The sequence below is a fragment of the Eptesicus fuscus genome, chromosome 15 (genome assembly GCF_027574615.1).
Source record: "Eptesicus fuscus isolate TK198812 chromosome 15, DD_ASM_mEF_20220401, whole genome shotgun sequence".
Taxonomy (NCBI): Eukaryota; Metazoa; Chordata; class Mammalia; order Chiroptera; family Vespertilionidae; genus Eptesicus; species Eptesicus fuscus.
Window position 1 is genome coordinate 59,949,909 of NC_072487.1, and position 24,113 is coordinate 59,974,021.

The window sequence follows — 24,113 nt, forward strand, 5'->3', positions numbered from 1 at the left end:
CACAGAAAGGAGAAATATTGAAGAGGAATCAAGTAACAAATTTCCAAAATAATGCTTATTTAAATGCAGAAATATGGTCATTTAATTTAAAAAGAGAGTAAAATGATCCCAAGTATTAAAATCCAAAAGGAAAAGGAAAACAATTTCAACAATAAGATGTTAATTAAGGGTCACCTGCAATCGGCACTGGCAGCAGCTGCACGATCCACAGGTTCAACCAGAGCTGGACGGCAATGATGGCCCAGACGAGGGCCACGAAGTAGATGTCGCTAGTTTTCTTCTTTCTGGGGAACGCTCCGATCTCAGGCCTTTGCCTGCGCAGTGTGGGCGAAGGGGAAGAGGGCGAAGAAGAGGACAATGTTGGAGGGGGTTCGCCTCTGTCCATGGTTTCTGAAGAGGGAAAGAAAAAAGAATTACCCACCATCTTAGTCCACATCAGTGAACAGTAATACAGAGTAACTGGCTAAGCTACTCTATTTTAAGCCTTCAAAATGGACTCGAACAGTATGATTACATTGGGTCAAAAAATAAAAATAAAAAGATTTCGATGTATGTTTGCATATGCACTGAAAAATATGTGATGAATTAACAATGCTGATAGTGTTTACATCTAGGGAAATTAATTAAATTTGTTGGGGGGGTACTTTACACTGTTCAAGCTTTTTATGACATATCTTTATTAATATAGACACCATTTAAACAAAAAACTAAAGAAAAATAACAAAACAGCTGAGAATTATAATTAATCCATGAAAATTATTCAAACAAACCATGTGAAGCAGCAAACATTAACGTATAGAATTCCTATATTTAAAATGTTCTCTTTTAATATAACTTGATAGTAGGTGCATTTATGTAGATATTTCTGACACAATGTGGCTTTTCATTGTCATTTCACCTAAAATGGAGCCAACCACTCTTACAAAAAGAACCCAGGACTTTGAAACATGTGTTCCTCTTAGAATGAGACATAGAACAAGATTTCTGTGGGTTAAGGAATTTTCAAATAAAGGATATCATACTAAATTATTTCACATTATGCACTATTTTCTAATAATGCAACTACTATGTCTTAAAATAAGGTTATATTATTTCTATTTCCTAGTTTTACCAACACATACCATATGTATCAGAAATCATACAACTCTTAAAGCAGTATTACTTAGTATATACCATGATGATGGAAATGAGTAAGATCCTAAAACTTGTATTTTGCCTGCCATAAATAAAATTTAATGACAAAAGTATGTCATATTTCAGAAAGTCTAGAAAAAGAAAAGAAACAAGAACACCCATAGTCCCAGCGCCCTATCTGCCCCATGGTCTTCCCAGTGTTACATAGTTGTGCCATGTTCCACCTACCCTTGTCCACATTCTCCCTTCAGCTGAATGTCAGCTCCAAGAGAGCTAAGACCTTGTCTGTCTTGTTCTCCCTCCACTGAAACCCTAGCACATAGAATAGTACCTGACATATAGTAGGTATTCACTAAATATTTACTGAAAGAATGCCTTGCCTATTATTTCAAAATTTTCATAGGCAACTACACAGTAACCTTCTCAGTGCTATATCATAATGTCCTTAGTGTTCCTTTTAACATTAAATGTTTAGCTGTGAGTAAATTTTTACCACTGATAGAACCAGCACTATTGTAAGCAAGCCCACCTCACAGAACTAACATTCCACCCTGAGGTTTGGGGCTAAAGCCAAAGCTAGTTATAATATGCTTCTGTTTGTGCTCTCTGAGTATCTTTCTAATTTGGAAACTTCATGTTGGTGGATGTGGCAGACATTTAGAATAATAAGTCCGTAATCAAAACACCATCCTCGCTTTGAAAACATGACTCAATGTGCAAGAAAAATAAGTTGTCCTACTACCCCAAATGCCTTTTTCTTAGCTGACCCTTTCATTCCAGGCTTTTCTAAAGTCAATTCTTCAAGAAAAGCTTACTAAAATTATCCCTAAACTCTCAAATCTCTGGCTCTAATGGGCCCCTGGCACAGGCAGGGTGGCCTTTTACATTCCTGACCTCCACGTGAGCATGGTGTGACTTTAAAGCTGATATAAATCTACCAGCTGGGTCTCTCGGGAGCACTGAACCCAGAACAACCAGAGGGGTCTGTTTTAAGAGAAACGGCCAATATATTAAGAGCATGAGGCATGCAAAGCAAATGTTGAAAAGCAAGAAATGCCAGAGAAACAGTACAAAATGAAGAATCAAGATAAGAAACCTAAGAAGGTAAATAATTAAATATATGAAAAAAGTGACATGTGAGAACAAAGATGGGGCAGGATGTAAAAATAGGAATCAGAGAGAAAAATGAAGGACCAGTAGGTAGCATTTTGTAATGCTAGTGTCTTTCTTAATTTTATATTCTATGTGTATTTCATTTTCCAGAATAATTTTGAAGGCATCTGTCTATATAAAAGGCTAATATGCTAAGTGTTCTTCCCTCCGTCTGGGTAATGACATCACATAGCAATGCCCAGCTTCCTCTCCCTAGCAATGACTAGCCTCCTTGCAGTTTCTTCAGCCCAGGAACACTTTAGCCAGGTGGAAACATTTTACACTTTAACCAAACGTCTGATGAAGCGTGCCTCATCTCACTTGATCCTCACAGAAGTCCTGGAGTAGGTAGATAGGAGACTTGATGGAATCCTATTTTCTTTTCACTAGCCGGAAAACGGAGATTTAGAAAGTTTAGAAACTTGACTCAACTGAAAAGAAGAAATGGCAGACCTTGAAAATGACTTCAGGTTTTCTCACTGTGCAGAATATAGTCAAACACTGCCGCAGTTAAATATTTTACCCTTTGTTCTCCCTGAGTGATCTACAATAATAATCTGTTTCCATTGATATTTACTGCTGTGTTGCTGACAATTACCTGAAAGAGAAGTTGGGGTGCTTCACTGGGCTGGAAAAAGTTTAGCTAAATCAGAAAGCAGGTCTAATTAAGCAAGTTTGCTCTATATCCTTAAAAGGCTAAGTTGACTCGCGCATGTACAATACATATAAAGCTCTAGCTGGCACCAATCGCATGCATGTGCTTCCATCTGTCATTGTCAATCGTGAATTTGGTTGACACTTCTATTACAGAGAAAGGGCGAATAGCAATATTAAAATATTTCTTCTAATTAATTTCCTTTTAATGTGCACGATTCGTGCACCAGGCCACTAGTTCCTTCATAAGGTCAGTCACCTGCAGGCTGAGTAGAGGGTTGGTCTTCAGTGCTCGATTCATACCCTGTGATAGAGATGGCCAAGGTTGCCAGAGTAGAAGCAGCCATGGAGATAACTTGTCCTGGTAACTCTGCCCCTGTAAAACAAGCATGCATTTTTAAAACTTTTTAAAGCAAATGAACAAAGTGGGAATTAACTTGCAAATTGAAACATAGTAGTCCTAAATTTTTACTAGCAATAAAAAAAATATTTTTTAATATATATTTTTATTAATTTCAGAGAGGAAGGGGGAGGGGAGAGAGAGAGAGAGAAATAACAATGATGACAAAGAGTCACTCATCTGCTGCCTTCCACACGTCCCCCACTGGGTGCATCCCAGGCATGTGCCCTGAAAGGGAATCAAACCATGACCTCCTGGTTCATAGGTCGACGCTCAATCACTAAGCCACACCAGCCAGGCAAAACAAAATGGTTATTAATGACCCACCAGACTAGTGGTTATTTGCCAAGGGAGAATACTTAATAATGAACAGGAAAGTCTGCTAAAAATGCAGGTTCCTGGACTCTATCTTTCTCATTGGGGAACTTCATGCTGATGATTGATACCTGTGGCAGGTGGTTTTTTAATTTCACAGGTAAATTTTAATGCACATCTCTGTTGAAAAATACTGCCAAGTCTGTGAGCTTCCTGAATACATACTGTCTCACTCTCTTTTATATCACTAGCTCGGAGTACAGTATGGCACAGTCCATACTTGATGCTCTCAATTATAACATTCCACAAATGAATATGTTAATGTATGGGCATTATGTAAAACCATATATATATATCTATAAAGCACATAAATCAGGAGTCAAAATGCACCACTTAAAAATCTAAAAGAATATCATTACTCTGTCTTATGTTATATATGCCCATGTTAAGTTCCTAACAGGTAGTACATCAAGATTAAATTTGCAATAGACTAAAAAGGTTTACTGGCCAATGAGGTCTGTCTATAATTGTCAGCCTTTAATCTGTTATGGCAGACAACACAGATTAGGTTACACCATACCAGATTCTAGCATGCTTTCCTGCACTGTAGAGACTAGAAAACTAAAGACTATTTCTTGGACTCCCTGGCAGCTAAGGTCCCACATGTGATGCAGTTTCTACCACACAGGCACACTTGTGTAAGACTTTGAAGACCAAAGTAACTCACTGTAATTTGAAAGCCACATACACGTCAAACACAGTCACAGAGGCATACATGGCTTATCCACCAGACCTTAACAGAAGTTCCAGAGGTTCTGCTATCTGGTCTTTAACTTTGTGGCAGGCAGCAGCAGGATGGCACTTCTCCTCAAAGAGTCCTTGGGTGTCACTGAGCATTTCTCCTGGTTGCGTTATTTCTGCCTGTGTCAAATCTATGGTAAGCTTAATCATCTGGTTTTCCCGAAAATTCTATATGCCAATCAGAACCTCTTTCTATTTAGACTAGCTAGCATAGATTCCACTGTCCACAATTAAAAACACTGACCATTCCTAGTTAACAAATCATACACCTACACTCATACAGCTGGGACCTTACTTTTAGTAGGCCAATACTCAATGTGATTAATGTAGAATTCTGCCAAGCCAATGAATTTGAGCTCCAAATGGACTACACATATCCAATAAATTTAACCTTTACAAATACTCTTTCTCCAACTTGCTGATGTCACTAAAATACACAGTAAATATTCAGTGAATCATAGCTAAATCAAAGAAAACTATGCAATACCATCCTAGTTAATAAGTTTTTAGAGCGCCTGAACTTCATAAAGGAATGAAAAGAAGAGCACACATGCTGGGGGGTGGGAGCAGCTGGGGAGAGGTCAATTGGGGGTGGGGGGGAAAGAGACTTACGTAATACTTTAAACAATAAAGAATTTAAATTTAAAAAAATAAAAAGAAAAGAAGAGCACACAGAAAATCAACATAGAATATCTGAAAACTATCGAGGTAAGATTAGGAAACTGATCTTATTCAAACAGCATTCTAACGACTTCTGTCTTAGTGATATCCACCTGCACTGCAAAAACCCCAAGGGTTTGGGCAGAAGGATGACAAAGTAGACAGAAAAACTCCAGGACTGAGAATCTAGACAAAGTCATGGTATTGGCAAAAAGTCCCAGCCAAAAATAGACATACAGACAAAGGAACATAATCTTGGGGCCCAAGAACTATAAACAAAAAAGGAAAGAGCATCCAAGGTTTCAAGTGTCCATCTACCCAGGGATAGGGCGAGCATTCAGAGGTCCAAATAACAGGGATCTACACAAGTCCAAAGAAGCAGGCCACTGACATTAGCAGCCTAGCTCCAGGGGACAGAAACTTATAATCAGCAAAATGTCAAAGAATAACAGATCACATGTTCAAATATCATCTGTTAATAAGCAATGGGCAGAATAACATTTTTTTTAAATCAAGGGAAAATATATTTTGCAACCAATCTAAATGACACTTTATTCTTGTGTGTCCGTTACTAATGTGGAAAATACATTTCCTTCTTAATGGTTTCCAGTATCATCTAATTGTACTATTAGCCAGTAACAAGGATGCGGATATGTACCAGTAGGAGGTTCTCTATGTCTATTTAACTGACAGTGTCAGAAATGGGGAGTGGAAGATGAACAGTAAAAAAATGCAGTTTGTTCCTTTTCTTTTTCCAATTTGGGCTTAACTGGACCAAACTTTTTCACTCATATTGCATGCAGTCCTAAAACAATTCAGGCAACCACCAAGTCTTCCTGCAAAGAGACTTGTAGAAGGTCATTTATAAACAATTAGCAATGTTAGGAGGAACGGATCCAGCTTCACTTGCCCGTACTTCTCAAGCTGGGTGTCCAGGCTATTAAAGATATAGCTGGTGTGTTTGCCTGGCTTTTGAAGAAGTACTTCTCATATTCAGAGTAAAAGTTTAAATGAGTAAAATGACATGAGACAGCATGCCTAAAGAGTCTCCCAGGGCCTGGCCCATACTGTCCTTACTAACAATAATGCTAGTGCTCCCCTTTTCTCACAGGCAGAGGGAACACATCAAAGCTGGATTCCAGGTTTCTACCAAGTGAGACTTTGGGATCCAGGAGACTGAGCACCTAGGTCCTGCCGCTGTGGTAAGCCAGGGGAGCCAACATAAAAGACTGAAGCAGCTGGCAATCAAGACTGAGTTCAAGAAGATCAGCAGTCAGTACCTTTCCAGGGTGACTGGTGCTTGTTCAAAGAGCCTGGCGAAGGGAAAGAACACTAGCTTAGGGTCAAAGACCTGGGTTTATCTCTTAGCTCCACCAGTCACCAGTTAATCTCTGGAATGAAGTGTCTTCACCTGCAGAATGGAGATAACCACTCTTAAAAAAAGACAGTGCATTTAAAAGCATGGTACACATTTAACATTTTTTCTCTACATTATCTTAGGGGTTCCAGGAAATACCAAGAGCTCCCGAGGTCTAAGAGAAAACACTGGTAAGGCCCCTGGATTCAGAAGGAGCCTCTAAAACTAACTCAGCAATGATTCACAAGAGGAGTTTTCTGGGCGTAATGAATTCTGATGAAATCCAAAGGATTAATTAATTCTGTGAATCCAGTGAACCACAGATCATAAAAGCGTCCAAAGCAGCAAAAGATTCAAAGCTCAGAAGACACTGAGAGAGATGCCTATACAGGTGACTGGGATACAAGAGCAGGTCCTACAACGAATGGGGCAGTGGAAATGACAGGGGAGGAATAAATGCATGCACGCCATGGCAGTACACTGAAGCAGTCCTGTACCTAACTACGCTACAGTGACATCTACAGGAGGGAACGGACCATAATCAAAGGAAAAGGCTGTGTCCCAGTATGGACTAGGTTAGTGGTTGGCAAACTGTGGCTCGCGTGCCACATGCGGCTCTTTGGCCCCTTGAGTGTGGCTCTTCCACAAAATACCACGTGTGGGCGCACACGTACAGTGCGATCAAAACTTCGTGGCCCATGCGCAGAAGTCGGTTTTTGGCCTGGGCGAGTCTATTTTGAAGAAGTGGCGTTAGAACACTCAAGGGGCCAAAGAGCCGCATGTGGCTTGCGAGCCGCCGTTTGTGGAACACTAGATTAAGTGGTTTGAGTTCTGATGCCTAAAAGAAACAGGTTCTAGGGACAAGAGAGAAAAAATACTCAGAAATTTAGGGAAAAAAAAGTATGAAAGATTTATTTTATGATAAGGATTGTCTAGACTAGAAGTCCATAAAAGGATTCTAGATCAAGAATAACCTATTCCGAAGCAGGCTGGAATGAGAGTTGTTTGCTCTTTTAGTTTATGTATAACCATCAGAAAGAAGCAAGGAACAAATGTCAGTCACCGGAATGACTGTGTGCTCTTCAGATTTACCTCTCCAGGCACAGCTGCCTCCACATGGCTGGTCACCTAGGAAGTCCAGTCCGATGACCTGAGCACTACTGCTCCTCCACCCTCAGCTGTCCCCTTACGACTCATTAGAAATTCATATCTTTAACAAACTATTTTTGAATAAAACCATTTACAGCCAAAAATAATCTTTAAAAGAACCTGGTGTAATGAACATCGTACTAGAAGTTTTAACCAGAGAAATCAAGCAATAAAAAGAAACAAAGGGCATCCAAATTAGCACAAAGATGTAAAACTCTTTGCAGATGACATGCTCTTACATATACAAAACCCTAGTGAATCCACACCAAAAAAACTATTAAAGCTAATAAATTTAGCAGAGTTGCAGGATACACGATCAACACAGGTAAATATTCATGACCATGGATTTGGCAATTAGTGCAAGCAACAAAATTGGAAAATTCACAAATAGGTGGAAATTTAACAACACACTTGAATCCATGTGTCAAAGAAGAAATCAAAAGGGAAATCACATAGTATCTATCTTTACTCAGGGAAAATAGAAACACAACATATCAAAATTTATGGGATGCAAAAGGAGTTCTAAGAGGACAATTTATATCTATAAAAGCCTACATTAAGAAAACACGAAGATCTCAAATAACCTAACTACAGAGTTAGTTGCTTAATGGGTAAGGGTTTCCTTTTGGGGTGATGACAGTATCTTGGAATCAGGGAGAAGTAACGGTTGCACCCACTGTGAATGTACGAAATGTTACTTTAAAATGGTTAATTTTATAAATTATACCTCAATAAAAAATGCAAAAAGGGGGCATGAGGTATAGTCTAACAACCTAAAATATTTTAAATAAATTTACTGTTCAGAAAACACCATAGGTTTTTAAGTATATTTAAAGCTATGTCATCATAGCATGTTTTTAAACAAAGCTACTCTTAAGAGTAATATTAATAGATGCCTTATTTCTTACCAGAAGATTCTTTTCCATTCTGTTTTTCATAGAGGGTGCCCACAGACATCAGGAAAACAATAACCAGGAATACTGGAATTCTCCATGAGCCAGCCAGAGATGCTGCAAATTATTAAGAGTTAACATTTTTAATTAAAAAAAAAAAAAAAAAGAACCCAACACTTTAAAAGAACAATTTGGCATATATGTTAAAAGTGTTTCACAGGGAAAATGACAAAAAGAAAAAAAGGCCATCAGACAGATGAAACCTAAACACAGGACTTCTCTAAGAGGCCCCTGGTCCCAAGGACTGAGCTTGTACCAGCCTACCTTTAATAGGCTTGTATCACCTGAGGAACCAAGTCCTCTCTGGAGCACATCCACGTTTTAAGACTATTCCGAACTCAAAACCCCAAGTAATCCCAGAATGACCTGCATCAGGCATCTGCGTAAGGCATGGATCCTAAAGTCATGCGGCCTCACTTGATTTCCTAAAAATACTACTAGATGTGAACTGTCTCAAGAAGGGGGGGCACGGCCCAAAAGAGCACTGCAAAAAGCTTCCACGTACCCTCCCTAGTGCATAATGCTAACAAGTGTCTACCCATTAGCCATTTGGAGTTCCCTGAGTTTGTCTAGAGCCTTATGGACCTGCCTGCCTCCCTCCTCTGCCTTCCTCCAATTCAAAATGAGTCAAGTCATTTTTAGGGGGTCTTGCTGATAAACTCCTCCAGCATTCCAAGTCAGCAAAGTTAGAGAGTAACACTTCCCTCAACTCTGGGCTCTAAGCAGAGACGTATTTTCTCAATCAGCTCTCTTGAGTTTTTTTCCAACTTTTAACAATAAGTAGCTCTAAAAACTACTTTAAATAGGCTACTTACTGCTCTTGGTTACTAATGTTGTTTTAAAATTAGAACTAAATATTTCCACAGACTTGGACTTGGAAATAAAAGAGTCCCTGAAAACTCACTTTATAACACCTAGTAGTCACTCAGCTAACAGTGCAGTCCCAATTAACAGAATTATGTTGTGCAGCTCTGACGCTGATCTTTCTTCTGTTGAACGGAGATTTTTCCCTCTGAAGCTCCTCACTGCTATAACTCTCTCCCACATGTTTAAACCACTTTCACAGGACAGGCTTCCAGGTCTGATATCCCCCTTACCTCCACCTCTCCCCACCCCTGCAGCCCAGTCCCCTCTCTTATCCAGAGTAAACATCTCTGGTTCCTTTCATTGTTTCTCACATATGATTCTGAGCACCTCTTATCATACCTGACTGCTTATCTATATCCTTCTTCAGTATGACACTCAGAAATAGCCATGATAGTCCAAGTGTGCTCTACTTTTTAAGATGTGGTTATTTTTAAAAGGGCCTTTTTGTAAATGAGCATTCAATTTAACTAAAAGATAGACATTTTAAAGCATAACATTTTCATTAAATATTAATAAAATATTAAAGCAGAACATTTTCTAAAGATTAAAGAATTTTAAATGTAACATGTAACACTACAAAAAAAAAATCACTTTGATTTGCGTGGTCTGCCGTTGCTGACCTTAAGCTAAACTTTCTTAGAAAAAGTGACCCACCTAAATGAAAAAGCAATATAATCCAGACAGGAATTGAAACTGCTCTCAAGTAGCGCTCAGTGCTTGCATTCCACTTGAATGAAACAGTCAACAGATAGCCAACTACCAACGTCCAGATCTTAAATAAATGAAATATAGACACAGTTGTAAAATATATACACATGAAAATACATACAATTGTACAAAATGTGCAAGTGTCTATATCGCATGAGAGCTGTGGTCACAACACAGATAAAGTGAAGCAGATGCTGCTACAAGGGGCGTGTGCAGGCGTTCCTCCCCTGTTCAGGTAAGTCTAGTTTTAAGGTAAACAGGCATTTAAAATCCCATGTAGTGATTAAATATTTTAAAACAAAAATACATATAGTTTTAACTTAAGATATATTAAAGTTCAAAAACTATTATATGCATAAAGATCCTTAAGGTAAAATATTTCATTTTTAAGCCATAGAGTTTATGGAATTCTTCAAGTTTTCTCTATAGATTAATGTATGTTTAAAAAAAAAAAAAACAAGAAAAGGTTAAAATAATAAGTACTATGATTCCCATTTTACAGATGAAAGAAACTGAGACTTCGGGGAAGTGACTTGCCCAAGGTCACACAGCTAAAAAGTGACAAAGCAGGGATCAGAACCCAGAAATCTAGCTCCAGAGTCTGCTTTCTTAACCAGGAGAAAGAAGAGTGGTGCTAAAATAAATAAATACAGAGGAGAGGGAAATGGAAAGGACAACATTGGAGATATGGATATAGCTGGGGGGAGGGGGACTTTTAGTTTAGAAAAGAAAAGGAAATGTCAAGATTTAACAGCTATCTTTAAATAGGTGGGGAAATTCATCTGGGGAAAGCATTAGACAATTTTCTGAAAATTTAGGTAGGATTAGGAAGCAACACACTTCAGCTTAATCTGAGGATAAGTCTTTCTAACAAACTACAGCAATCTAAAATTGGAATAAGGCTACCACCACTAAAAGTGTTTGAGCCAGAGCTGACCATCAGTCAGGAATGACAAAGTAGGAACATCTGCCCCTCAGCAGTGAGAAGTTGAACTAGACTAGAGGATCACAAAAGGTACAAACTTTCAGATTTTAAGTCTATGATATTTTAAAACCAATCTCCAATAAGTTTTTGTTCTTTATCTGTACTTAGGAATCAGTATCACTATTAGGGAGAGAGAAAAAAAAAAAACAAAAAAAAAACCAGACTACATACTTCAGATTTTTTAAGGGAAACTCACGGTCCAGAGTGAAGCATGTGTTTTTACCTAGTAAACCTGAAACTCACAGATCATCTCATTCCAGTTTAAAGTGACCACTGAAATAGACACCTCTGCTCCACTTCTAGGAATTTTGTCTACAGAAGCACTGTACACTGTGCAGACAGATATACAAATTCTGTGGCAGTTTAAACTATTAAAAAATTGGTAACAAGCTAAATGTCATTTTATAGAGAACTATTTAAATAATGGTATCTCCAAAAATGGAACAATTATTCAGACTTTCAAAAACATGATGAATATCTATATTCAATGATACACTATAAATTTGTGCAAGTGCAAAATTTATGATGGTCAAATATGCTCTCAAAATGCTAAAAATGTGTTCTCCCTGGCTGGTTGGATTTCAGGGGTTAATTTGCTCCTTTATGCTTTTCTTCAAATACTGAATTTTCTCCTAAGAGGATTATTACTTTTATAACTAGTAAATGTTAAAAAACAAAACAAAAAACACTTTGGCCTTATTTTGGATTTTTTACCTTCAATATTTTGAAGTGTTTCCTCAGAAAAGAGTCATAGAATATTATTAGTGCAAAAAGTATGGCCATTTATAAAAACACTTAGAGTTCTTATTAAACCATTACTTTACAATGACCGATGTTTAAAAATGTTTATCAGGTTATCCTAATACAGATTCAGAGTTAATATAATCTGGTAGGAACACTTTCTAAAAGGCATCTAGAAAAAAAAAAAGTCTGTATATTATAGTACTATTTAAAAAAAGAAGTATAATCTGTAAGTACTAACAAGGAAAGATGTCCACAATACAATGATAAATTAAAGTCCAAGGTGCAGAGTTTTATACATATGTTATCCCCATTATGTTTTAAAAAACGAAAATCCTAAACTTTATATATCCATAGGCATAGAAATAAATTTAGAAGACTATTTGTCAATAACAACAGTAACATTTGTACAGTGGAAATGATAGCAGAAAAGAGAGACAACAATTCACTTTTACCATAAAAACTTCTATGCGACTTAAATTTTTTTTTAGTATAATAAGCATGTTTTACTTGAGTCAACTTTTTAATTTGCTAAATATTCTTTAAAATAACTTAAACTCAAAATAAGGATTTGGACATTCAAATTCCATATGTAATTTCTAGTATGGATTCCTAAGTGTGCCTTTAGGAGAGTTTTTTATTTCTCTGTCTCCCAAAGAGATATGCTTAGCTTCTGAGCAAACCTGTTCAACTATGAATTTTCTTCCCAGCATAAATCAATGAGCAAAGTGTATACACAAGAGGTCATACCTTCCCAAATGTATTTTCTTTAAAACAACATGTCCTTTTCAAAATATACATTCAATGCTTGTTTTGAATCACTATATAAGGCTCTGCATAATGTGTGCTAGATACTATACTAAGACTGCATAAAAATTGGCAATGCACTACCAGTAAAGCAAACTAAAAAGTCACATTTGCCTTTCACTTGACTTATTATCCATATATACTTCTCTGATTAAAAAATAGTAAATGCATAAACCGTAAGTAGATTCTGCCTTTTAAACTAAGTCATTGTTTTCTTTATTTTCATCTGGGCATTAACTAGAAAGACAATTTGGCTTGCTTCTGTTGCATGTTTCTGCAAAACACTTTCCTAAATCGTTTTTTTCTTCTTCTTCCTTTCCTAAGTCTTGAACAAGAAAGACTAAACCAACAGACTTCTTCCCAAGTTATGGAGCCACAGCCCTAATCACAGCCCCAATCAACTCTTGCTTCAAGTACTTCATTCTCTTTTAAGACAGCTTAATGCTAACTTGAAAACTGTTCTCTTTGTGGTCTGGGAACTTAAGAGTCAAGAATCTTATAAAATCGAAATCTTTCACTGAAATCTAAGCAAGCACTGGAAATCTTCCTCCTTACTGTTGCCAGACAAGCAGAAAGGCACCGGGGGCTCAGAAGTGGAATCGAGTAGGCCTGGATGGCTAATTTACACTTCCTAAGAGCCTCACCTGCAATGCTGCCAAACTCTCGGGAGCTGTAAAACTGAACACCAAGGAACCTTAGAAACCCTCCAAGTACCAGAGAAGAGCCCTGGTCTGTTCAAGGTCGCGAAGCAAGTTACTGACAGAGCTCAGTGTAGAATTTACACTCTTCTCATCTTTCAGCCACTATTCTTTCCACCACATGCTTCTTTATGAAGTAAAATGAGAATAATGCGATTAGAGACCACCAAGAAAAAAAAAAAAGCTATTACTACTGTAAACACTGTGAACGGTCTTCAAATTTTCCAACAAGTCTGAATTAATGGAGAGAATAAACGCAAGACACTCCCAGCAAAGAAACATGGTGGAGCAGGGGAAGCCATGAGCTTTTCATATTTACCTTGACAAACCCACACTACCACTAGGAGAGATGCCAAGTACCTGAAGGACTGAGTCACATGTGAGCATGGTGCAACAAATGATTTCCTTTTAAGTGTTTAGAAATCTCTTACTGAATCAGTGCAATATCCTAATATATTTGAAACTGTTCAAAAAGAACTACTCATACCGTAAATGATTAGTCTTCACTTGTAAGCAGGATGAGATGTTAGGAGACACAAAAAAAGAGCTAAGAGCCTACAAGTGAGGGAAAGAGGAACAGAACGAGAAAGATAAACTGGGAACAAAGAAAAATAAAGGCACTGAAGACACCACAAAGGAAAACTGAACAGGAATTGAAAATAAATGAACAAGGATAAAAGCAAAGGACAGAGAGATAGGCTAAGATTTCTAGATGACTAGAATCCAGGGGTCTTTTGGGGAACACATGTGGTTAGTCCAATCCCTGATGTTCTTCCATTTTTTCCCTAATAACTAAAATCAAATCATACTAAAAGATTAAACTAAAAATTTAAACACAATGTATTGGAGGAAAACTTTTAAAAATCCTTATTGAATGTCTTGATGACAAAGGGACTTCAATTGCTGACAGGTCTGTTGAATACCATTTACTAGCAGAAAGAATAGCCCAGCCGGTGTGGCTCAGTGGTTGAGCACCAACCTATGAACCAGAAGGTCATGGTTCAATTCTCTGTCAGGGCACTGCCCAGGTAGAGGGCATGCAGGAGGCAGCCAATCAATGGTTATCTCTCATCATTGATGTTTCTCTCCCTCTCCCTGCCTCTCTGAAATCAATTAAAAAAAAATAGATTTTTAAAAAGAACAAATTATTCTCTAGTCAGTCTTCTCACCTGTGAAATCCCCTCCTACTGCACAGGATTGTTGTGAGAATGAAATAACACACACAAAAGCACCTAATCCAGTGCCTGGGTCATGGCTCAAAAATTGCATCTCAACTGTATGAATTGTCAACTCACCAAATGTAGATATGCGTAAATGTAACTTTCCCCTCTGCCTCTCCCATCTATACGTGCAACAGGCTCAAATTTACAAGTTGTTCAAAAAGCATAAAGACTCTTTTTCTTTAACAGGCAGCCCTGCTTGGGATTACAAAATCAAACTGACTGTGAACTATGTGACAGAAAAGTTACAGCGTGGGACCCCTGCCCAGTCACATGACCTATTTTCAGGTCATGTCAGGCCTTAATCAGCACTTCTGCCTGAGAGCTGAAAACTCCTTATCTCTGCTTCCCAGGTACACCTCACCCGCATCCAACCCCCCACTCCAGTGCTGAAACACAACTGCAAGCCTGTTTCTCTCAAACTCAGATCAACCTCCCGCTCTACTTTCAATTTAGTCCCTCTACCACTCCCTACTCACTTCTTATCTCATATTGTCTCTTTTATAAAATGGCGGGGGTCTTTTTACCCCCTCCTCTTCTCCCTTGCCCCTACTACTATAGCCAAACAGCTGAGTTTCAAGCCTTTTTTTATACCATTAATTGGCTTGACCTTCCTCCCTACCCGTAGCCCAGTGGTCGGCAAACCGCAGCTCTCGAGCCACAATGCGGCTCTTTGGCCCCTTGAATTTTTTTGTGTGTTTTTTTAATATATTTTATTGATTTTTTTACAGAGAGGAAGGGAGAGGGATAGAGAGTTAGAAACATCGATCAGCTGCCTCCTGCACCCCCCCCCCCCCCCCCACTGGGTATGTGCCCGCAACCAAGGTACATGCCCTTGACCGGAATCAAACCTGGGACCTTTCAGTCCGCAGGCCGACGCTCTAGCCACTGAGCCAAACCGGTTTCGGCTGGCCCCTTGAGTTTTTAGCAAAGGACAGCTTAGGAGTACCCTAATTAAGTTAATAACAATGTACCTACCTATATAAAGTTTAAAAATTTTGGCTCTCAAAAGAAATTTCAATCGTTGTACTGTTGATATTTGGCTCTGTTGACGAATGAGTTTGCCGACCACTGCTCTAGCCTAATCAACCTTGGCCCTTACTTCTCTTCTCCTCCTCCACAAACCATACAAGGGCATTTAAGTAAAATACAAAGATGAGGGTTTATGTTCAGTAAAACAATATTTAAACCTATACTGTATAGTACACTGAGTTGAGAACACCTTTTTACAAGTATCTAGTTCCTCATCTCTTTCTGCTGAGAGTGACTGACAGAGATGCTTCATTTTCCACTAATCATGCCCATTTACCCATGTATTTAACTTCTTACTCTAGTATGAAAACACACCACATACGTTAGTTAGGCCTTTCTTTTCTACTTTCCTACAGTGCAGTGGATAAGATACTTGGCCTTGGCTACAGTAATTTACAGTAAGTTGTAATATCAACAGTCGAAAACTGTTAGCAGACTCTATAAACGTGTCTGACTTTTGACAGGATTGAATTTCTTGAGGATATAGGAATCAGGCCAAAATAGTCTTTCTATTTCTTAACAGCATATAGTATTCTGCTTTCTGTATAAGAAGCATTCAATGAACTTCTACTGAACTGTGAAACAACAAGGTAAAGAAGAAAAAATACTGAACTGGGACTCCATAAATGGGAACCGTGGATTTGTTCCCAGTATGAGTGACGTTGGGACAATCACATTCTCTGGACCCCAGAAACCTCTCCTGAAGAGAAGGAGGCACCCAGCAGGAAAGAGTAACTTAACTCTGGGATCACTTCTACCCGACAACCACAAGACCCCAGAGTTAGAGGGGGTTGTTGCACACCCCTCCCTCCTGCAACTGAAACAGTCCAGGCCTCTTAGAGGCCAAGGCTTCTGTCTGATCACTTAGCCGTTGCACGCACAGGCAGCATCGCAAAATTATGGATGAGGTGCTCCCCAATACCTTGCCGGCCCATAACTGGTGGGTAATGAACATATGTATTCCCGTGAGTCTGTCATCTCCATTAGATTACGTACACATATGATTATATGCACCTTGAAGTCAGAGCCTTCATCTTCCTGCTTTTAAATCCTTCACAAAGCCCAGCACCCAACATAATCGACTTTTAACTTGACCTGAGAAGTGGTATTGATAGAGCAAGAGAAGACAGCAGTTCTGGGATCAATCATCACTCTACCAATAACTTAGAGCAAGTCAAAACCCTGCTGGGGAGATAAGGAGAATTGTTTTGCAACTTGAGGAACACTGACAAAAGAGAATAAAAAAATTTTAATGGGCCCTAACTGGTTTGGCTCAGTGGATAGAGCGTCGACCTGAGAACTCAAGGGTCCCAGGTTCGATTTCGGTCAAGGGCATGTACCTTGGTTGCGGGCACATATCCAGTGGGGAGTGTGCAGGAGGCAGCTGATCCATGTTTCTCTCTCATAGATGTTTCTGACTCTCTATCCCTTTCCCTTCCTCTCTGTAAAAAAAATCAATAAAAAATATATATTTTTAAATTTTTTAATGGTACTTTATTGATAAATTGGCATTCTTGTGCATTAAATATCCACTTGTTTTTTAAATATTTGAATTAACTGGTCTACAATCTGATCTGAGTTAGGAATTGTGTCAATTGATTATCTTTGAAGTCCCTTCCAATTCTAAGGCTCCCCAATTTTCTAAGAATAAGCCCAGGGTGATCCAAGAATCAGGAATCTACCTTTCTCCCACCCAGTCTGCTTAAGTAATCCAGCAGGAGGAGATGTACTGTGGTACAGCTGTTCTTGCACAATGTAAGTAGTTCCCAAGAAGTAGAGAGTGGTCAGGAAGAGCCCAGGTGGCTCAGCACCCAGGGCCTGGCACAAAGTATAGAGAAATCACCTGAACTGAGAGGCAGCCCCGGACTACTAAGAAACCTTTGTTTCAGGACTTGAGAAACTAGAGTCAACTAGTCCCCTGCTTGTCCCTAACTAGCCCTAACCCGGTTAGAAGTCACCTCTCCTATCATGACATGCTAAACGAAGAACTCTTAAGGTCCCTTCCACCAGCCCCCATCCCCATGACCAGGAGTAAATCCAAGTCCATCTGCTGACGCTCTGGAGCCCCCACCTGCAAAGCGGAACAGTGATTCCCAACTGGGGGCGCGTCCCCCCAAGAGAATCTGCTAGGATGGGCGCGGGGGAGGGAAGGGCTGGGAGGCTGTTTCAAACCACACCCGCCCTCCCGTAGGAAGGAAGTGTGCCAAGTTCCGCAGATGCTCGGGAAGGAAGGCGGAGGCTGCCGCTGCCGCACAGGTGTGGAACTCCGGTCGCCCTTGCACCTGGAGAAGGAGTTGCAGAGTCGCACCCCAGGGCGCTGGGGCTGCAGAGAAGGGTGCAGTGTGCCCGCCGGGAACCCCGGAGGGCCCGGGCCGAGGCTCACTCACCCACAGGCTGCTGAAGTAGTCCAGCCCGCGGCAGATGAGCACGCCGGCGTGCGCCAGCAGCACCTGCACGCCCAGGTAGCTGCCGAGGCTGTAGAGGCCGTAGAGGAGCGGGCCGCCCGCGCCCAGCAGCAGCAGCAGGCGGCGGCGGCGCAGCGCCTGCTCGCCCAGCGCCTCGACGCCGTAGTCGGCGAAGCAGAGCGGCAGCAGCAGCGCGGCCAGCAGGATGGGCGTGTGCGCGCGGTGCAGGCGCTGCAGCCAGTGGCGGCCCAGGCGCGTCAGCGAGCTCTTGAAGGGGTGCAGGAAGGTGCCGCACAGCACGGCCCACAGCAGCGGCCGCAGGAAGGCCTCCAGGATGAAGTAGACGAGCACGGCGGCGCCGCAGCACAGGCACACGAACAGCACGGCCCCGGTGTTGTAGAAGGCCTGCTTGATGGGCTTGTCGAAGCGGAGCGCCAGCACCGCCGTCCGCGGGGTCTCCCCGCCGCCGCCGCCGCCGCCGCCACCGCCACCACCCGGCTCGACCGCGCGTGGGGCTGGCGTCCGGCCAGGGGAGTCCGGTGGACCCGACGTCTCAGCAGGAGTGCCGCCGCCGTCGGCCATAGTGCCTCTGCTGCGGCCGCCGAGAGGCGGTACAGGGAAGCCGGAGAGAGCCACCAACAAGAAGCAGGGCGGGCGGCGCGCGGCGTTGTGGGAGTTGTAGTTCCGATCTGACCACCAAGCGCTTACAGGACCTTTGGAAAACTACAACTCCCAGAAAGTACAGGGAAAACCCCTTCGCTCCGCTGGATCCAGGTAACAGGTTTCTGAGCTCAAAATCTTATTGGAGGAAAAGGAAGAAGAAGAAGAAGGAAAAAAAAGCTCCCTTCACCGATTGGTTAATGTCAACTTTTCGGGAAGCGGAATCCTAAAAGTGGCACTCTATTCGCAGATTGAAAACCCAGGTTGCAGATTAGAATCCCGAGGGGGAGTACTTATAAAAAACCGACCCCCAGGTTCTATTTGGCAGGATTTTACATAGCGATTACCATATGTCAGGCCCTGTTTTAAGCGCCTCATTCCTATTAACTCAATCCTTAGGACAACCCCACAAAAAAAGGTGGTGTTATTATTGACACCTTCCAAAGGGGAACACAAGCACAGAGAAGTTGAGTACCTTGCCGAGGTCACACAGCCAGGAGGTGACAGAGGAAGGATTCGAACTCAGGGTCTGGCTCCTACGTCTATTATCTTAACTATTTTGCTAACTGGTCTGACAGGGATCCTTTGGCATATTTTTTTTTTTTATTATTTCTTTATTGATTAAGGTGTCACATATTTGTCCTCATCCCCCCATTCCCATCCCACACCCCTCCCCACACATGCCCCCATCCCCCTGTTGTCCTTAACCATTGGTTAGGCTTGTATGCATGCACACAAGTCCTTTGGTTGATCTCTCCCCCCTACCCCCGCCCTCCCCTCCCCTCCCTCTGAGGCCCGACAGTCCGATCGATGCCTCCTTGTTTCTGGTTCTGTTCTTGTTCATCAGTCTATGTTGTTCATCATTTCCCCTAGATGAGTGAGATCATGTGTTACTAGAAATATACTTATAAGAACCAAATGTGAGACAAGCAATAATAGTTATGCTGACAGGCAAATGAATCAGTCTGTAGTGAGTTTCTTTCTGGACCAACAGTTCTTTTGAGACCCAATTTCAATGTCCACCAGTTCCTTATGTGTACTTGTCGGCACTGACTTTTCAGCTCTGGATGGTGGACAAATGGTGGTAATGCAGGTCCGACTCCCTCTGGTTTGGTCTCGCCCGGACCCAGGGGTGCGGCTTCACCCAGACTCAGGGGTGCGCGGCCTCACCCGGACCTGGGACCCAGCATCACCCAGGCCCCGGGGCGCATGGCCTCACCCAGACCCAGGGGCGCGTGGCCTCACCCGGACCCGGGATCCAGCCTCACCCGGACCCAGGGGCACGTGGCCTCACCCGGGCCTGGGACCCAGCCTCATCTGGACCCAGGGGCGCGTGGCCTCTCCTGGACCCAGGGGCACAGCCTCACCCGGACCCGGAACCCAGCCTCACCCGGATCCAGGGGCGCGCGGCCTCACCCGGACCCGGGACCCAGCCTCACCCGGATCCAGGGGCGCATGGCCTCACCTTTGGCATATTTTTTAAAGCTCCTCAGAGAACTGTACTGTGCAACCACTGTTGATAACTGTTGGTGCAGGTGTCAGTGCGGGAGCAATCTAAACTCCTGAAAGGGCTTAGATCAGAGTCTCATACTGCCACTATTTCTTTTTGAGACCTGAAGTCGGGTCAAGTAAGCCCCCAACCTCATTCGTCCCTCCCCGGACCCCTCCCCGCCAGCGCTTCCCCCCCCCCCCGCCAATGGGTATAATGGTAATAGAAGCTCTTGTCTCAGAAGAGAAAAAGGAAGCTCTGGGGCAGAGCAAGGTGCTTCTACAATCCAAGTCTACTGGCCCTATCTCAAACAGCACTTTTATTTATAAAGAAAAAGGAGGGAAGGAAGGAAGCGCAAAGAAGGAAGCCTTTACCGAGTGCCCAATATGTGAGTGCTTCAAAACCCTGCAAGTTTACCCTTTCCTGTTTTCAATAAGTTTTAAAGTAAAAGAAAAAGTAATTCCTTTCCATTTTATTTTTGGGTTTCAGGTCACAGCCCTTGCTTTTCAAGTGGTCTTTGGACTCTGACTTATTCTGTAAATATTTTGCTTCAGTTGTCCTACATTTTGCTTTGCTTCTTAACTACTTTGCATAGCACTGCTGAGATTACGATTACAACTTATGGTCACCTTTGCTTTCAGTATCCATTTTACACTGATTCAAACTCCCATGTATATAACAATAGTGCCTCAGTCTCCCTCCCAAAAAACCCTCAGTAAATTTCTAAGGAGTCTCAAAGGGATGCCTCACATATATCCAGAAACATGAGTCAACCACCAGCCATCCTGTGTCCACCCTGCTGCCCACACACCTCGCCGGGTTCAGTGCCTGTCATAAGATTGTCAGAGCCTGTGTCATTATTCCCAGATCTTGGATACTTCCAAACTTCTAATCCTCAGGATTCCAAAGCAGAGCTGGGTTCCACTTACAGGTGGGGAGGAAGTCCTTCTCCCAGACTTGCATACTCTTTGCTCTTTTGTTACCCAAGTCCTAAACCAGGTCACTTGTGCCCAATGTATTATATCTCCTGTCATGAAGCATTCCTTCCAGGTCTAACTTTCAGTCCTCTAACCACAGAGTTTCAAAACCCATCCAAGGGGTTAGTGAAGGAACAAAGACTAAACCACCCGTCTCTGTCCTCCTCCAACCAAAGACTCTGCTCTCTTCCTCTAATCACTGAAAGATCCCATCCTATATAATAAAAGCCTGATATGCAGATTGTCCCCTCGGGGCGGTCATTCGACAGGGAGTTCGACCGCTCGCTATGATGTGCCCTGACCACCAGGGGGGCGGTGCGGAACATGGTGAGCGTTGGCAACTCGGAGCTGGCAGCAGGCAGCAGTGGAGGCACTGCTGGCCCCAATGGGCCCCAATGAGAGTGGGACTGTGGAGCAGGTGAGTGGGCGGCACCTAGCCAAGGTGGGTGTGAGTGGGGTCTGATCGCCCCGCAGATCACCCCACAGATGGTGACCAGCAGGGGGGTGGGCAGGGGTCCCTCCCAGCTCCCAGGTGCTGAGGGAGCTGGGCAGGGGTCCTGCCCCTATCAATCGCCCACAGGTGGGATGGTGGAGCAGGTGAGGGGGCAGCACCAGGCCATGGCAGGGTGCTAGGCGGGGCTGCGGGGCTGTGAGGCTGGGGGCTCGAGCTGGGGGTGCAAGCTGGGGCCTGATCCCCACAGGCCACCCTGAGGGACCCTACACATGCACGAATTCGTGCACCAGGCCACTAGTATCACATAAAAGCATCTATGGGTGCATGCAAACAGAAACAGACATATGCATTGGACAGGAGGGGTGATGTTGCCTAAATTGTGTTAGGAACCCAGCTCAGCAAATCAAAAATGCCCTGTCTTGGTGGTCTGCTTCCAAGTCCCAATGAAAGGCAACATTTCTGAACATTTCAACTGTTCTAATAGAACTGACACGTCTCCGACAGAATTTCTAGTCGAGAACCGAACTCTAACAGAAATGAAGATTGAAGCACCAGACAATGGGCTGACGTTTATATGGCCTAACACAAGGAGGCTGTGTTCCCACAGGATGTTGCTCACCCTCTGATTGCACTTACCACACTGCAGCCAAAGCTGGTGGTTTACATGGCTTTGCTGCATTTCCGTTGCCCAGCAACTGACACAACATTGAGAATAGTTCCTGCCCTCAGGTTCCTGTGCTTCTGGTCTGTGCCATCCAGCTGCAGCTAACCTCCCACCCCACGTCAACAAGGATAATGCTATCAGTGTGTTAAAGGGTCAGTGAAAAGATTTTCAAATTGGTTCAACCAACCCAGTTGAGACCCATGCACCCAGAAAAGGGCCAGATGAATAAAAAGAAGCTTGGGAAGTTCTTTGGTGGGAGGAAGAGGGGAGGAATACTTTTCTAAAAAGTCTGCAATCTAAGTGACTCCCCCTTCCTCTTCTAGAGTGGGAGGAGGTTAGCAGGGAGAAGGGCATTTGCAAGGTAAATTTTGTGATTAGATCATTGCTAAAAGCCAGAATTGCTGGTCCGGAAAGTGGCTGGCCTTAAGTGTCCTTTACTGGTGGCTCCTCATCTTCACAGGGGTGATTTTTATCGGGAACATTTTATCTGGAATGGTTGAAATGTAAGAGTTAGGAATGAGGATTTGGAATTCTTAGCCCTCCCCTTTCTCGGCTCAACTCGAAACAATACTCCAACCAAAGCTGAGGTCATCTATAAACAGCCAGCCTCCTGCTGCAAATCAGAGCAAGACTGAAAACCAGAGCATGGTGGGTACATTTCAAATTGGCCAGACCAATCCCTCTTTATTTATAAATGAACTATGTTCATCTGAGAACCAAGTCCTGCTGGCTTTCAATCCTAAGAGTCACTTATTTGTACCCTCTTGACAACTCTGATGTCATTGCCCTTTCGGTCACTCCAATTCTCTGCATTGCAACCAGCGTGATCTCTCAAAAATATAATCTGATCCCTTCAAAGCCTCCATACCCTGTGGGAAGATGTCCAAATCCTTGACTAGAACATCCAAAGTCCAAGATGAGGGACCTGCCTCCCTTCGCCCTGCTCCCTCCCTGTCCTTTATCCCCCAGCAATGTGGTGGCCCCCAAAGATATCCAGGGTATAATCCCCAGAACCTGTGAGATGTGTCACTTGACCCGGTAACAGGCACTTTGCAGATAAGATTAAGATTTTGAGATGGGGAGATTATCCTGGATTATACAGATGGGCCCCAAGTGTAATCACAAGAATCTTTATGGGGTGGGAGGGTGTAATCCTCTAAGGATAGACTACAGAAGAGAAGTGATCTGACCACAGAGGTGGACATGGGTGTGAAGGAAGACCCACCGCTGCCAGAAGCTGGAAGGGGCGAGGAAGGACCTTCTCCCCTGCCGTTCCCAGAAGAAAGCAGCCCTGCCAACACCTTGATTTTAGCTCCAGAAGATTCAATTCTGACTTTTGGCCCCCAGAACTGCAAGAGAACACATCTGTTGTTTTTATAGCAGCAATAGGAAATTAAGACAAACCTTGCCAAATGACAGTGGTCCCCAAACACATCCTGCTGGTCTTTCTTCTGGGGTTGCTCTCCCCTTTCTTGGCGATGCTTCTTCACACCCTTCGTCTGCTTTCCTGGCCCTTCCTTCAGATTCAGCATCAGCACCACCTCCTGCTTTCCAGGCTGCCCCCGGCTGGGTGAGGGTCCCTAGTCCAGGTCTGCACCACACCTGAGCTTTTTCTTATGGCTGCAGTCACCAAAGGGTATTATCGTGGCGTTTATGTGTCTGATTCCCTAATGAGGCTGTGAGCCTCTTAGCAGCAGAAATCCAGAGCTGTTCTTTCTGGAGTCCTCCATAGGAATTGGCACCTAAGAGTTCTCAGTAAATGGGTATTGAGTGAATGAATAACAAGTGATTAAAGCTTCTTGACTTCCTGGATACAGGTGGCTTTTTTATT

The 24,113-nt window shown here is 42.6% G+C and overlaps 1 protein-coding gene across 1 annotated transcript in view; it reads right to left on the bottom strand.

Annotated features, from left to right (window-relative positions):
• Nucleotides 1-18,656, bottom strand: part of TMEM245 (transmembrane protein 245) — a 66,520-nt gene extending 47,864 nt beyond the window's left edge. The window contains exons 1-5 of the mRNA XM_054726992.1: nucleotides 18,021-18,656; nucleotides 10,097-10,214; nucleotides 8,531-8,632; nucleotides 3,200-3,316; nucleotides 175-390 (exon numbers count right to left, since the gene is read on the bottom strand). Of these exons, the coding sequence (XP_054582967.1) occupies nucleotides 175-390; nucleotides 3,200-3,316; nucleotides 8,531-8,632; nucleotides 10,097-10,214; nucleotides 18,021-18,620 (1,153 nt within the window). The 5' untranslated portion in view covers nucleotides 18,621-18,656. The remainder of the gene's footprint in view (nucleotides 1-174; nucleotides 391-3,199; nucleotides 3,317-8,530; nucleotides 8,633-10,096; nucleotides 10,215-18,020) is intronic.
• Between the last annotated feature and the right edge of the window lie 5,457 nt (nucleotides 18,657-24,113).